At 47.6% G+C, this 15,372-nt stretch overlaps 1 protein-coding gene across 1 annotated transcript in view; it reads right to left on the reverse strand.

Moving 5' to 3' along the window:
* Positions 1–239: 239 nt before the first annotated feature.
* Positions 240–15,372, reverse strand: part of CDK15 (cyclin dependent kinase 15) — a 59,286-nt gene continuing 44,153 nt past the window's right edge. The window contains 2 exon segments of the mRNA XM_083631257.1: positions 240–927; positions 14,820–14,959. Of these exon segments, the coding sequence (XP_083487383.1) occupies positions 818–927; positions 14,820–14,959 (250 nt within the window). The 3' untranslated portion in view covers positions 240–817.

The raw sequence follows: 15,372 nt of genomic DNA on the forward strand, positions 1-15,372 counted from the left end.
TGAAGCTAAGGCTCCAATACTTTGGCCACCTCATGAGAAGGGAAGACTCCTTGGAAAAGACCCTGATGTTGGGAAAGATGGAGGGCACAAGGAGAAGGGGACGACAGAGGATGAGATGGTTGGACAGTGTTCTCGAAGCTACCGACATGAGTTTGACCAAACTGCGGGAGGCAGTGGAAGACAGGAGTGCCTGGCGTGCTCTGGTCCATGGGGTCACGAAGAGTCGGACACGACTAAACGACTAAACAACAACAAACCATTTATTAATGTCTAGGATTTAGGAGGGGTTCCCCCCAATCTATTACATTATTATCTGTTCGTATAAAGGTAAAGGTAAATGGACCCCTGATGATTAGGTCCAGTCGTGACCGACTCTGGGGTTGCGGTGCTCATCTCACTTTATTGGCCGAGGGAGCCAGCGTACAGCTTCTGGGTCATGTGGCCAACATGACTAAGCCACTTCTGGTGAACCAGAGCAGTGCACGGAAACGCTGTTTACCTTCCCGCCAAAGTGGTACCTATTTATCTACTTGCACTTTGAGGTGCTTTCGAACTGCTAGGTTGGCAGGAATCTGTTCGTATAGCCCACCCTTAATCAAATGGCCCCAGGACACATTGATAGTTGCACTTAATCCTGAAACCTAAAGGGAGGAAATATTTTGCTCCTTTTACTTATGCCTATAATACAGTCTGCTCCTATATTCTATGATCACTTCTTAGTTTTAATGGCAAGCCCAGACTGAAATAGTGACGATGAACTGCATCCGTTGACTTCCTCGCCCCAGAAGAAAAGAAGTCCACACTTCGTTTGTTCTTTTCACCAAAACTTGCTAGAGCTGATTTTGTGATGACCCTTCTCATATGGAGCAAAGAGATCACACATTTCTGGTTTCAGCTTCACTCCAGGAACCGTGAAGATTGACTGTGCTATGAAGGAAACAAAGAAGCCAACTATCAGTTACAGGGGAGCAATACTGGGGAGCCTGCACTGGGTCAAATCTGTCCTTGATGGTGACCCACATTGCTTGTCTTGAAAGAAAACTGCTCCTATGTGATGCTGCTTGACACAGGAGTAGGGTCATTTCTGGGTGAATTTCCCCAGATTTCTTGGAGAGCCTCTACACCAATGCAAGTGGGATGGATAACCAATCACTCTCCAAATATTGGTGGACTCCAACTCCCATCAGCTTCAGCCAATACAGTGGTACCTTGGGTTACATACGCTTCAGGTTACATACACTTCAGGTTACAGACTCCGTTAATCAAGAAATAGTACCTCGGGTTAAGAACTTTGCTTCAGGATGAGAACAGAAATCGTGCTCTGGTGGCGCGGCGGCAGCAGGAGGCCCCATTAGCTAAAGTGGTGCTTCAGGTTAAGAACAGTTTCAGGTTAAGAATGGACCTCCGGAACGAATTAAGTACTTAACCAGAGGTACCACTGTATAGCCAATGGTTGGGGATGATGGGCGCTTGAGTCCCACAACATCTGTAGGTTCTCAACCCCTCTTCTAGTGGAATCTATCATTTTAGTAACATTTATGATAACTTTTTTTAAATAAAAAAAACCCCAGTAGCTATGCCTTTGCAAGCCAGCAGCCCTCCAGATATTTTGGACTACAACTCCTATCTGCTGTGGTAGCTGGGACTGGTGGGAGTTATACTCCAAAGTATCTGGGAAACACCAGGTTAATGAAGGGAGTCAGGCAATCTGCTCCAGAAATTCATTCACAGACTGAAACATACCATAGGGACCAGCAGCAAACTATTCCTGGACTCCTTCCCAAAGTAATTTTAACACGAAACCACCACTGGAAACTACAACCGTGGAAAGAAACATGTTCACTCTGCAGTTCTAGTAGTAAACCGGCAATCAGTTGATTTACTGGCAAAAAGTCACACATCCCCCTTATTTAACAAGCAAGGAATGGGGTAGCTTTGCACGTTACAAGAAGTGTCAAAGAGCCAACATCCCAGTGACTAATGAATCCACTTTTTTGTAATCTTGAGGTTGTGTGTGCGCGCATCTTCCTCCCTGTGAGATGTGCAAGATCTGATTGTGGGCACAGATTATACATGTTCCCTGATCCTACATGAGCCTGGAAGCACACAAAGTGGATGAGTCAGTTGCTTGTTATCGCTGCACAGCAGGGAATGGTTCCTGAGCCATTATCCTTGGCTCCAGTTAGCCAGTTGCTTATCAGACTAAACTGATGGGGTTCCCACCCCCCCCTGACAAGTCTTCCAGGTCACCTCTTTTGATGGCTTTTTTGATGGGATGCTGGGAGATTAAAAAAACAACAACTAGTCACGCCTAGACTTTGTCTGACCATCAGCCTTGGCTTGGCACTCCATCTTTCTCTCAGACCATACTTTGCAGCCTGGATTCCTAACCTGTCCCAATAATGGACTGTTTTCCATTCCCCAGCCTCTTTCTTTTGGCTTAAGGGCTGGGAGAGATCCCTGTCTGAAATCCTGGAGACTTGCTGTCAGTCACTGTAGACAATATTGAGGCCAATGCAATGGGCTATAGGTCTGACTCAGTACAAAGCAGCCTTCCTATGTTCTTCCTGTGTGTGTCTGTCCTCCAACACCTTGCCACCGGTCCCAGTTCCCCCCAGCATCTGCTGCCTGAGATGGGTGCCTCACTCTGCCCAATGACAGAGCCGGCCCTCCTTATCCCGGACACTTGTGCTTTTACTGTGCAGCACTTCGGGCAATATGTGAAGTTGTCCAGCATTTCTACATTTCAGTCCCAGTAATCCTCCCAGGGAGGAGAATGGCGCTGTGGGTTAAACCACAGAGCCTAGGACTTGCCAATCAGAAGGTTGGCAGTTCGAATCCCTGCGACAGGGTGAGCTCCCGTTGTTCGATCCCAGTTCCTGCCAACCTAGCAGTTCAAAAGCACGTCAAAGTGCAAGTAGATAAACAGGTACCGCTCTGGCGGGAAGGTAAATGGCGTTTCCGTGCGCTGCTCTGGTTCGCCAGAAGCGGCTTAGTCATGCTGGCCACATGACCCGGAAGCTGTACGCCGGCTCCCTCGGCCAGTAAAGCAAGATGAGCGCTGCAACCCCAGAGTCGGTCACGACTGGACCTAATGGTCAGGGGTCCCTTTACCTTTACCTTTAATCCTCCCAGGAAAAAAACAACCCAATTCTCTTTATAGTTACAGTGGTACCTCGGGTTACATACGCTTCAGGTTACAGACGCTTCAGGTTACAGACTCCGCTAACCCAGAAATAGTACCTTGGGTTAAGAACTTTGCTTCAGGATGAGAACAGAAATCGCGCGGCGGCGGGAGGCCCCATTAGCTAAAGTGGTGCTTCAGGTTAAGAACAGTTTCAGGTTAAGAACAGACCTCCAGAACAAATTAAGTACTTAACCCTAAGTACCACTGTACTTTGTTCTTTTTAAAAAATGTCAAGAGGAAGAAACCAACTACTGGTGCTGAAGAAACTGAAATTGACCAATTCTCTGGTCCATGGGGTCACGAAGAGTCGGACACGACTAAACGACTAAACAACAATCCTCCCAGAAAAAACCCCAATTCTCTTTATAGTTACTTTGTTTTTTTAAAAAAAGAGGTAGAAATGTGTGTTAGTATTTTCCTAATATGATAAAAAAAGAAGCCCAGAAACTTCGACAAGTTTCCCTTTTCCATTTGGAGGGTGTGTGGAGTGAAGCTAGGATTCTCTAGCACAGCTTCCTGCCCTCGTAGGATTCTTATCTGGAAATTCTCTTTTTTTAAAATGCCAGGAGCCCCAGAAAAGAAATAATTTGGCATAACAGTAGTGGGAATGCAGCCTGCTAATCAAAAGGATTCAAATCTTCCTATGTGCTGCCAAGCTCTCTTCTTCCCACCCAGTGGAGGGCGGGAGGGAAGGGGAGAGAGGGGGGGGGGGGAGAGAGAAAAGAAGAGAGACAAAAAGACAGAGCAAACCAAAAGCATGGTGGTTCCCTTCTTCAGCAATCTTAACAAATGCAAACGCTTCCACTCCACTGACTCCTCATTAACTTACCGAATCTGACAGTCTAATTATCGCAGCTGCTTTGCGCTTAGAATAAATAAATATGAAAGTGGATGTTTAAAGAAAAACGAGAAGGGAAAGGGCCGTCATCCAGGCAGTGAATAGAGAGAGAGATAGTTTGTTTTAAATTTTTATATCCGTACATATTTAGAGCATTTGGGGGGGAAAGACAGTGCCATAGTTGTCTTTCAGACTAATTGAGTTCCTCACTTGGTGGATGATTGCTTGTCGTTGTCACCATCCCCAGCTTTAACTTTTAAACTTTTGTTCCCTGTGAAACCTGCATCTCTATTTTGCTCCTCTCTCCTCTGAGATTGTGGGCGGCAGCAGGGTTCGGCTCTTCCTAGCTCCCACAGCATCCCTGGCTGCAAAGCAACCCAGCCAGCAAAATGCAGCGGTGGCACATTGCAGAGCACAGCTACTCTTTAAATTATTTCTGTCTTGGGGAGGGGGGCACAAGTATAGTGGGAGGAGGGGGGGAATTACAAGCGCTCCGGTTTAAATATTGCCTCTGCTGCTGGAACAACAACCACAATCTATGTAGTCCTTTGAGTCTTTTTCAATTTTCCTTTTCTACAGCGTAGCTGCTTTAGAGGAAGAGGACCAGTCTGGGGGGCGGGAGTAATTTTTGTGCCCTTCCTCCTCACACTGTTTTTTCTGCTAGAAATCCCCTCCCCTGCAGATGCTTCTACTTCCACTACAAAAATATATATCATCGGTATGAGTAGCTCGGGAATGGGATTCTTAGGTTGTGTAAAAATTACCACTTACTCTGGCTCCAGCACACTCTCACTGGTGGTGTTTAAAGCTAAGTACAGTGGTACCTCGGGTTAAGAACTTAATTCGTTCTGGAGCTCCGTTCTTAACCTGAAACTGTTCTTAACCTGAGGTACCACTTTAGCTAATGGGGCCTCCCGCTGCCGCCGTGCGATGTTTCTATTTTACTTACTATATTTAGGGTTTGGTGTCAGTGTTGCTTGTGCAGGTTCTTTGCTGTTCACTTGTGTTCCTTTGGTGGTGAGAGAGGTTGGGGTTGGCCTAGGGTGTGGTTATTCATCTGTGGTTGGCTGTGGTGATCTTTGTTTTCGTGTGTGAGTGAGGTGGGTGGGTGTTTTGGATCAGGTTAGCCATATTGATTTGTATGCTGTTGGTGGATTTTTGTCATTGTCTTGTTGGGCTGTGTATCTGATAAAGGGGAGCCATACCGGGGTGAAGGTGTCTTCTTCTATTTGTCCCCGTGTCAGTTTCAGTTTATTGGTTAATTTTTCTAGTAGGGCTGTTTCCCATACTATTTGGTAACATTGGTCCATGCTTACTCCTGACAGGTCTCTCGGAACCCCTACTTTTGAAAATGTTGACATGTATGTGGTGAGGTTTTTGTTATGCGAATGGTGCCACCATACGCTCCAAGATGTCCCAACACAAAACCAGGACATGCGTCTTCCGGGCTGCGCTCCCACATGACTCACATGACCTGCGCAAGAGCACAGCACCCCAAAACATGCATTTTTCAGTGCCACAATATTGTGCATTTTTGGGCACCGTGCTCGGCCCTCCAAAAAACGGGATGTCCTGGACAGTTGATGGGTATGTGACATGGGTTACGCAGATCTCCTGGGGTCCACAGACCACCAATTGGGATCTTCTGCTATAGCTTCTTGAAAAATACTCCTGTTTGATGTGCTTTCCCTCAAACCAGTTTCCATCCAGTTCAGCTGAAGTGTGTACATTTCAGGCAGCCACTGAGCATGCGCAGATGTTAGCACATGCGCAGTGGTGCAAACCCATTTCATTTCTTCCTCAAGTGTGAAGTCCTGTCAACGACTGACAGGACTTGAGACTCTCTCACCTACTTGCCTAGCACATGCATGTTATAATCTTATTTATTATTTAATTTGTTTAGAGCATTTGTACCCCACTTTTCAACCAAGAAGGTTACCAGAGTGGCTTGCTTACATGCAGTCAATAAAAACAAGACAGTCCCTGCCTACAGGCTGACAAACTAAAAAACACAACACACAAGGGGAAAGGGACAAGGAAATCAAACTCTGGTACCAATACTTAAACAGCTGTTTTCATAAATTCAGGACATACCACAGAAGAGAAATCCAGTGTGTAAATTAACTTGCACATTATCGTTGTAGTGAATTTTTAAAAAATCAGTTATATAACATACCACTGACTCAAGTTTCATATGTGAAAATTTCCAAAGTCTGCATTCACTAGCGCTGAAACTTTACAATGGATAGATCAGATTAGTCCTTTTTAGGGCCCCACAGCTATGTGAAAGGTTTGAAGCTTGCTCAAAAGTGATCACACCGAGTGAACAGACGGACAGCTCCCTGTGCTGTTAGCGCACAAGAGGAGGTGTACTTGTTTGCACATTGACATAGATCAAAATGGATGAGAGAGGGCTCAGGGAGGCATGTTTCCTTCCTTTAGCAAGTGCCCAAGCCACTTAAGGGGGGAATTGTCTCTCTTGGGGGACGCGGGTGGTGCTGTGGGTTAAACCACAGAGCCTAGGACTTGCCAATCAGAAGGTCGGCGGTTTGAATCCCCGCGACGGGGTGAGCTTCCATTGCTCGGTCCCTGCTCTTGCCAACCTAGCAGTTCGAAAGCACGTCAAAGTTCAAGTAGATAAATAGGTACCACTCTGGCGGAAAGGGAAACGGCGTTTCCGTGCGCTGCTCTGGTTTGCCAGAAGTGGCTTAGTCATGCTGGCCACATGACCCGGAAGCTGTACGCCGGCTCCCTCGGCCAGTAAAGCGAGATGAGCGCCACAACCCCAGAGTCGGCCACGACTGGACCTAATCGTCAGGGGTCCCTTTACCCTTTACCTTTTACCAACCACAGCTCCAAAATCATTAAAGCGGTGGCAGGGATGGGAGTGCGGATCTCATGAATGAAATTCAAAGCACTTTCCTGCAAGTTAACGCTGCAATCGCCCCAAAGAGTAAGAAGATTCTTAAGTATGCAATATCAACAGCTCTAGCTCACAGCCACAATTTACTGTTTTCCCCGGTCTTTACTTAAGGAAATCTCACATCAAAGTCAGCTTCTCTGGTGAACAGACCATTTGAGGTCAGCTTAAATTCTGACAGGGAGTGGAATTAATTACGGTTCGAAGAACTATTCAAGAAGGGATAGAAGGGACCCTTGTTATCACTAAACTATTGTGCACCAGAACCAATATGGTCCGGCAATACGAGACTGGAGTTACCGAATGGAAGTAACTTTCCCTAGGGTTCATATATTTCCATTAATATGTATGGGAAAATGCAGCAACCTTGCCTTATAGACCTGGGTTGCACATCATGCGAAACCATGGTGTACTGAGCTATTGCTTATGAAATGCTAAACCACGATGTATTATTATTTATTGAATTTATGTACCGCCCTATACCCAGCAGTCTCAGGGCGGTTCACAGAAAAGATCAACATAAAAACCACAATATATATGATCAAAATCAAAACAACAACCCAATAACGTGGCTAAACCATGGTGTATTAAACTATTGTTTATTAAACTGTGGCTTAGTGTTATGTGTGAAGCCTGCCCAGCAGTTTAACTATAGTTTGCTTGCTGCCAAAAAACCCCCCCTCAATTTGTTACCATGGTTTACTGTTGGCTTACAAACCTTGGTTTTCTTTAACTGCCTTTGGTTCCAACTCTATGTGCCCAGCAGTGTGCATGCGGCCCAATGTGTTTTGTATCTGTACCGTTGGATGTGTACTTTGCTTAGCAGCTGTTAGAAATTAGCCTTCAGTGGGCCAGTCGATATATGGAAGTCATTTTTCCACAAACGTAGTTATTTAAATAATTTTTACCCTGCCTCTTCAGCCAACAAGGGCTCCCCGAGTGGCTTACAGGCAAACTGGAATTTATGGGTGAAAAGCGTGGTGACTGGTATAGTCTGAGGGTGATTTGTGGGCTATGCAGATTAAACAGCTAGACACACGCAGTAAACTTCAGTATGGACAAGCTGCCATCCCTGGAGATGCCAAAACCTTAAGAGATGTTCAGTGCAATCTTTATACAAGTATACTCAGAAGTAAGCCCCACCATAATTGAGTTTGGGCTTACTCTATGTATAGGATTGCAGCCCCAGTGGTTCTCTGGACACCAGATACAAGTTGCATGTTGAGTGCCTACTGCTTTTATTAGTCACGGATTATAGTAATAGCACAGTTGTACCTCGGAAGTCGAACAGAATCTGTTCCGGAAGTCCGTTCGACTTCCAAAACATTTGGAAGCCAAGCAGCGGCTTCCGATTGGCTGCAGGAAGCTCCTGCAGCCAATCGGAACCTGCGGAACCTGCATTGGACGTTTGGGTTCCAAAGAACATTCGCAAACTGGAACACTCACTTCTGGGTTTGTGGTGTTCGGGAGCCAAAACGTTCGACTCGCAAGGCGTTTGACTTCCGAGGTACGACTGTATTGCAATTATTAGCAGACTCTTGACTGAATTCTACGATTGTGGGCTATTTGTTGAAGTCAACTTCTTCCAATCATTTTTAATTTGTTGGACTTATTGACTGTCAGATGAAGCTTACTTTTCTACAGGAATACATATATGCATCCCTCACCACGTTTAGGCCATAGCTACTCGAAGCAGTAGGTCGCCAATCAGAAAGTTGGTGGTTCAAATCTCCGTGACGGGGTGAGCTCCTGTTGCTCGGTCCCAGCTCCTGCCAACCTAGCAGTTCGAAAGCACGTCAAAGTGCAAGTAGATAAATAGGTACCACTCTGGCGGAAAGGGAAACGGCGTTTCCGTGCGCTGCTCTGGTTCGCAAGAAGTGGCTTAGTCATGCTGGCCACATGACCCGGAAGCTATACGCCGGCTCCCTCGGCCAATAAAGTGAGATGAGTGCTGCAACCCCAGAGTCGGTCACGACTGGACCTAATGGTCAGGGGTCCCTTTACCTTTACTCAAAGCAGTGGCCAAGGAGAGGTAACGAGATTCTCCCTCGCAGCAGCAAAGCAGCAGCCACAATCGCTTGGGAGAAGCGCCTGCTCACCCTCCTCCCCGAGCTCAGTAGCAGCGGCACTGGCAGGGGAAATCGGGACATTTTGGGATCAAATCAGAAGCTGGGATGGCTTTTGTAATTCCGGGACTGTCCCTGGAAAATCAGGACACTTGGAATGTATGCATTTGTAGCTCCACCTGCTTCTGCCATTGACCCTGCCCAACAAGAAGTTTGGCCAGAGGAGAATATGGCCCTTCTGTCTGAAAAAGGTTTCCCACCCGTGGTACAAGGGGACAAGAAGTACCCCACGCTTCCTGCAAACCTCGCTCCCGCCTCCTTTTTGCTGAACCGAAGCAAAGCAGCCTCCTCTGCCGGCAGTTCGCAATCCGACGCAGTTAACATCTGATCCTTCGCATTCTTTTCAATAATCATTAAAATCTTGCTGTTCTTGTTGTCATCATCAAAACTCCTTTTTTAAATAAAAAAAGCGATCTTTGCATCGTTCATTTATCTCCCTCCCACCCACCTAGTCACCCCCTGTGGCAATTTACAGGAAAGAGTGGTCCCTGCTATAACAATTTCATAACAATGTCCGGGGGGGGGGGGATCTCTCTCTCTTGTATCTTTTCGGATGAAGATAACAAGCTGATTCTTTTACCCACTGCCACTTCAAATTTGTACTTGAGCATACGAAAGCTAATCACCAGCATCCCCTAGACTAGGCTACAGCCAGAACACAATCTTGTATGCACTCAGAATGCTAAATTTTATAGAATTCAATTAAATTAGCTGCAGTGACCCTGGAACCCAAATGTCTTGCTTGATTGTGAAAGTACAGGCAGCTGTTTGTTAGGAGTTCTTTGTTTTCGAAATCATGTTGTTGTTGGGTGATATCGAATGTTAGCTATATTCTGAGTAGACCCATGGAAATCAATCGGCTTCAGTAACTTCAGCCCGTTTATTTTATTGGTTATGACTAGCATTAGTAAAGGTAAAGGGACCCCTGACCATTAGGTCCAGTCGTGGCCGACTCTGGGGTTGCGGCGCTCATCTCGCTTTATTGGCCGAGGGAGCCGGCATACAGCTTCCGGTTCATGTGGCCAGCATGACTAAGCCGCTTCTGGCGAACCAGAGCAGCGCAGGGAAATGCCATTTAGCTTCCCGCTGGAGCGGTACCTATTTATCTACTTGCACTTTGACGTGCTTTCGAACTGCTAGGTTGGCAGGAGCAGGGACCATTGGGGAGCTCACCCCGTCGTGGGGATTCGAACCGCCGACCTTCTGATCAGCAAGTCCTAGGCTCTGTGGTTTAACCCACAGCGCCACCCGCATCCCCATGACTAGCATTGGGTACCACCTATTATTATCATCATTGCAATCGTAGCGAATTCACTTGAGAATACGAGCTTGCTGGGTCGTAAACTGCAACGATTTCTGCCTGAAAGACTCTGGTTGGCTTCCCAACACGTTGGGTTGCCATGATGACATCATGGACTTTCCCCCAGTCCACCAAGGCCCCATGGGCTCCAATTGGGGTGAAATATCAGCCATTGTAAGAAACACTCCGATATACCAACTCAGGGGAATGGGAATTGCATTCCACATATGGAAATGATCCATCTCCTCTCCAGGAGTGACATGTTGTGTTCGCCAATCTGTTGCCTTCCTCCTTCCCTCCCCACCTTTTTCCCTCCTGCGTTTCTGTCTCTTTGCTCTCCCCCCCCCCACACCTCTCCCCTCCACACACACATACACACACATTCTCTCTCTCTCCTTCTTTTCCTGTCTTTTGGCACGGGCACTTTCATCTCCTCCCTCGGGGATTTGAGATGTCACTGCAGGAAGTGCTTGTCTGCATCTCAGGCAGCGGCAGAGCCCTGTGGCTTTGACAAACCTCATTTAATTGGGAGGAAGCCAGGAGGGTTTGAAAGAACTGAAACATCCACGAAACTCCTTTTATCAGGCATAATTTAAACTCTGCATGGAAAAAAACCTATATGTATAAAGAAAAGTCAACTCCCCCCCAACCCTGCTGAGAGTCCTCTCCTCCTCCTCGGCCTCCCCATCCCCCGGTATAGGCAGGCTCCTACGAGATTCCATCTTTTCAATTTTCTAAAAGTGTCAAAGTAGATTTGTGCTCTGCGGTTGGTTGGGTAGAAAAGGGATGCAGTTCTCTCCCTTGCTCTATACACACACACACAGAGAGAGAGAGAGAGAGAGAGAGAGAGAGAGAGAGGGTGGGGGGAGTCCCCTCGCACATGTGGACCTTGTTCTGGGCATGCAACAACTTAGTTTAATTCCGCCCATGAATCTCACGGCCTTTGGCGGCGTCTGCCCAGCCTGCGACATGCCTCCAAAGTCAAAATCATTTATTTCCCACCCGCCAACCCACCCACAACCCGGGCCCGATAACAAGACAGGAAAAGCCTGTCAAGAGTTGTTTTCGTACGCAAAGAATATTGCGTCCCTGTCTGTGAGGTCCAGCTTTAATTCGCTCTGAGGTATTTCTACTGCTGTCAGTTATCACGTTAATGGAGGCAGAGGAGTCCTAGGCTCCCTTGCTGGTCCTGATCACGGCCCTGAAAGGGACCCCTTCCGAGGTGGCCAAGACTGGAGTGATGGTAGAGAAAATAGGGGCGTGCCAGACAGAAGGGGACCTCATCCAGAGTTCCATGGTGACTGAATTTCGTGAAGACTTCCATCCAGACAAGCGATTTGGCCATCGCTTATGTGAATTTGAGGGACAGAGAGGCCCACCCCAAGAAGAGAAGTGGAGGTGGGGTGGTCCAGTCCCACCTTTCCCCCCTGACCCCAGAGAATTCAATGAGGGAGATAACAGAGGTCCAAACCGTGGACCTCTTGGGAGGGATGGAGACCTTCAGATGAGAGATTTCCTCATGAGCCTGAGGACTATGGACCAAACAGAGATAGTGATCAAAACGATAAAAGTGAAATTGTAGGAGTCAACTGTAGGAGTCAAATTTCAGATTAAGGACTGGAAAATCAAAAACTTGTCGCCTTTCGCTGGGGAGGGGGCCCTGGAGGGCCGCCGAAAATAATGAATAGAGTTGGGGCGATAACACAACCCTGATTAACACCTGATCCCACTGTGAATGGTTCACTTTGAGAGCCATCAATCTGCGATTGTTGCTGTCATATTATCATAAAAGGTAAAGGTAAAGGGACCCCTGACCATTAGGTCCAGTCGTGACCGACTCTGGGGTTGCGGCGCTCATCTCGCTTTATTTGCCGAGGGAGCCGGCATTTGTCCGCAGATAGCTTCCGGGTCATGTGGCCAGCATGACTAAGCTGCTTCTGGTGAACCAGAGCAGCGCACGGAAACGCCGTTTACCTTCCCGCCGGAGCGGTACCTATTTATCTACTTGCACTCTGACGTGCAGGAGCAGGGACCGAGTAACTGGAGCTCAGCCCGTCATGGGGATTCAAACCGCCGACCTTCTGATCGGCAAGTCCTAGGCTCTGTGTTTTAACCCACAGCGCCACCTGCAGCAAAGTGAACATGCCCAGCATGCCCAGCAGCCCAGAGCAGCAGAGGCATGTGCCAGGGAGCGCATGGATGGGCAAGTGGGCTCCTAGCTACTCTGAGCCGGAGTGGAAAGGAGTGGGTTTTCGTGCCCCTCCCCCTGGGCCTTTCGTCCTTGGCAGAGGCGAATCTGAGAAACCCCTAGGATAAGGTTACCACACGTCCTCATTTCCTGGGGACAGTCCCCGTTTCTACAAATCAGTCCCCATAGAAACTCCATTGAAGTTGAAAAGTGTCCCTGGATTCGTTGAAAAAAATCTGGTAACCTTATAGGTGTGTCCCTGAATGGAGGATGGCTTTAAACACAAAGTCGATGTCTGCAAAAGTCTTAGACATCTTCCTGACAAGAAAGTTTCCCAGAAAGCACCGAGGGCCTTCTGGCGGTTCCCTCGCTGCGAGAAGCCAAGTTACAGGGAACCAGGCAGAGGGCCTTCTCAGTAGTGGCACCCTCCCTGTGGAAGGCCCTCCCACCAGATGTCAAAGAGAACAACAACCACCAGACTTTTAGAAGACATCTGAAGGCAGCCCTGTTTAGGGAAGCTTTTAATGTTCGATGTACAGTGGTACCTCGGGTTAAGTACTTAATTCGTTACAGAGGGCCGTTCTTAACCTGAAACTGTTCTTAACCTGAAGCACCACTTTAGCTAATGGGGCCTCCAGCTGCCGCCGCGCCATCGGAGCATGATTTCTGTTCTCATCCTGAAGCAAAGTTCTTAACCTGAAGCACTATTTATGGGTTAGCGGAGTCTGTAACCTGAAGCGTATGTAACCTGAAGCGTATGTAACCCGAGGTACCACTGTATTACAGTATTTTAATATTTTGTTGGAAACCGCCCAGAGTGGCTGGGGAAGCCCAGCCAGATGGGCGGGGTATAAATAATAATAATAATAATAATAATAATAATAATAATAATAATAATAATTATGCCATGCGCAGGGAGATTTTTTTTTAGCCCTGGATACTTTTTGGTGCCTTCCCCAGCTTGGTGCCCTCCAACTGAACTGAACTCCAACTTCCATCAGCCCCAGCCAACATTGTCAGTGGTCATGGATGCTAGGAGTTGTAGTCAGTGGTTTTTTTTTCATCTGGAGTGAAGGTAGGCGCCATTGCAGGCCAGCGGTCCCCCCACCCCCCCGCTTCTTGCCTTTATGAACTTATGAGAAGCCCAAAACGAACATTTCAAGTCAAAACGGAAGCTGGCCAGCATGTGTGAGTCTACACTTTTTTTTAGATCAATGACTCCACCTAGCTCCTACCCATGCTGTCTAGGTTTGTCATTGTTTCTTGGGAGAAAAGCAATTACAAACCTAGACAGCATCTTAAAAAGTAGAGACATCACCTTGCCAACAAAGGTCCGTATAGTAAAAGCTATGGTTTTCCCAGTAGTGATGTATGGAAATGAAAGCTGGACCATAAAGAAGGCTAATCGCCAAAGAACTGATGCTTTTGAATTCTGGTGCTGGAGGAGACTCTTGAGAGTCCCATGGACTGCAAGAAGATCAAACCTCTCCATTCTGAAGGAAATCAGCCCTGAGTGCTCACTGGAAGGACAGATCCTGAAGCTGAGGCTCCAATACTTTGGCCACCTTATGAGAAGAAAAGACTCCCTGGAAAAGACCCTGATGTTGGGAAAGATGGAGGGCACAAGGAGAAGGGGACGACAGAGGATGAGATGGTTGGACAGTGTTCTCGAAGCTACCAGCATGAGTTTGACCAAACTGCGGGAGGCAGTGGAAGACAGGAGTGCCTGGCGTGCTCTGGTCCATGGGGTCACGAAGAGTCGGACACGACTAAACGACTAAACAACAACAAAAGCTCCTACCCACTCCTAGCCATGACTGGTCAAGCCACAGGGCAGGGCCAATTCTCATTTCCTTTTCCTCAGTCCATCTCCCACGTAGTGGCGGCGAGCTTTAAGCTTTCTAGTGAGGCCTCTACTGCTGCATGCACGAGGGCCCTTATGAACTGCCCTAGCCATCTGCCTGAATCTAGGAGAACGAGTGTGGTAGGGCGCATTTATTTGACCTGTACCAAAACCAGGGCCACCCCCAAAACAGCTAGGGAGAGAGTTTGCTGTAGTTTTTCACACTTCTGCGGTGGTGACGGTGGCTGTTGTCAAACTGGCATCTGTTGAGGGCTGCCCTGAGCTGCCCAGTGACTTACTTTAACAACGTCATGGTGAATTCCGGCACCTATTTTTCTTGCGAGAAAAGCACTGGTTGTAGTTCAACAACATCTGAAGGGCACCTTCTTGAGGCAGTTAGAATATAGAATGACATACCATCAGAAAGCTGGTGCAGCTGAGAAGGTAAAGAGTTGAAAAAAGGATGGAGACATGCTTTCTGTGCTGAGATCCTGTCCCGTGGACAAAGTTTTAGCATTCTCGTTGCCAAGTCTTCAGCTTCAGATTCTCTGCCCAGCCTAAAAAAAAACAGAGAAAAATAACCAACACCAAAACAAGACCTTGAGCCATAGGTTTAGCCACAGGAGAGACTCTGCCAACCTGGTGCCCACCAGATGTTTTTGCACTACAACTTCCACCAGCCCCAGACATCATGACTGTGTCAGCTTGGGCTGAAGAAAGCTGCAGTTCAAGGTATCAGCTTGAGGAAGGCTATCACAGGGGGATCTTTCACGAGCGAACTGGCCAAAGCTGGGCGAAGGTGAAAGGTAAAGGTAAAGGGACCCCTGACCATTAGGTCCAGTCATGGCCAACTCTGGGGTTGCGGTGCTCATCTCACTTTATTGGCCAAGGGAGCCGGCATACAGCTTCCAGGTCATGTGGCCAGCATGACTAAGCCGCTTCTGGCGAACCAGAGCAGTGCACAGAAACA

The sequence above is a fragment of the Podarcis filfolensis genome, assembly GCF_964270895.1.
Source record: "Podarcis filfolensis genome assembly, chromosome: 1".
Taxonomy (NCBI): Eukaryota; Metazoa; Chordata; class Lepidosauria; order Squamata; family Lacertidae; genus Podarcis; species Podarcis filfolensis.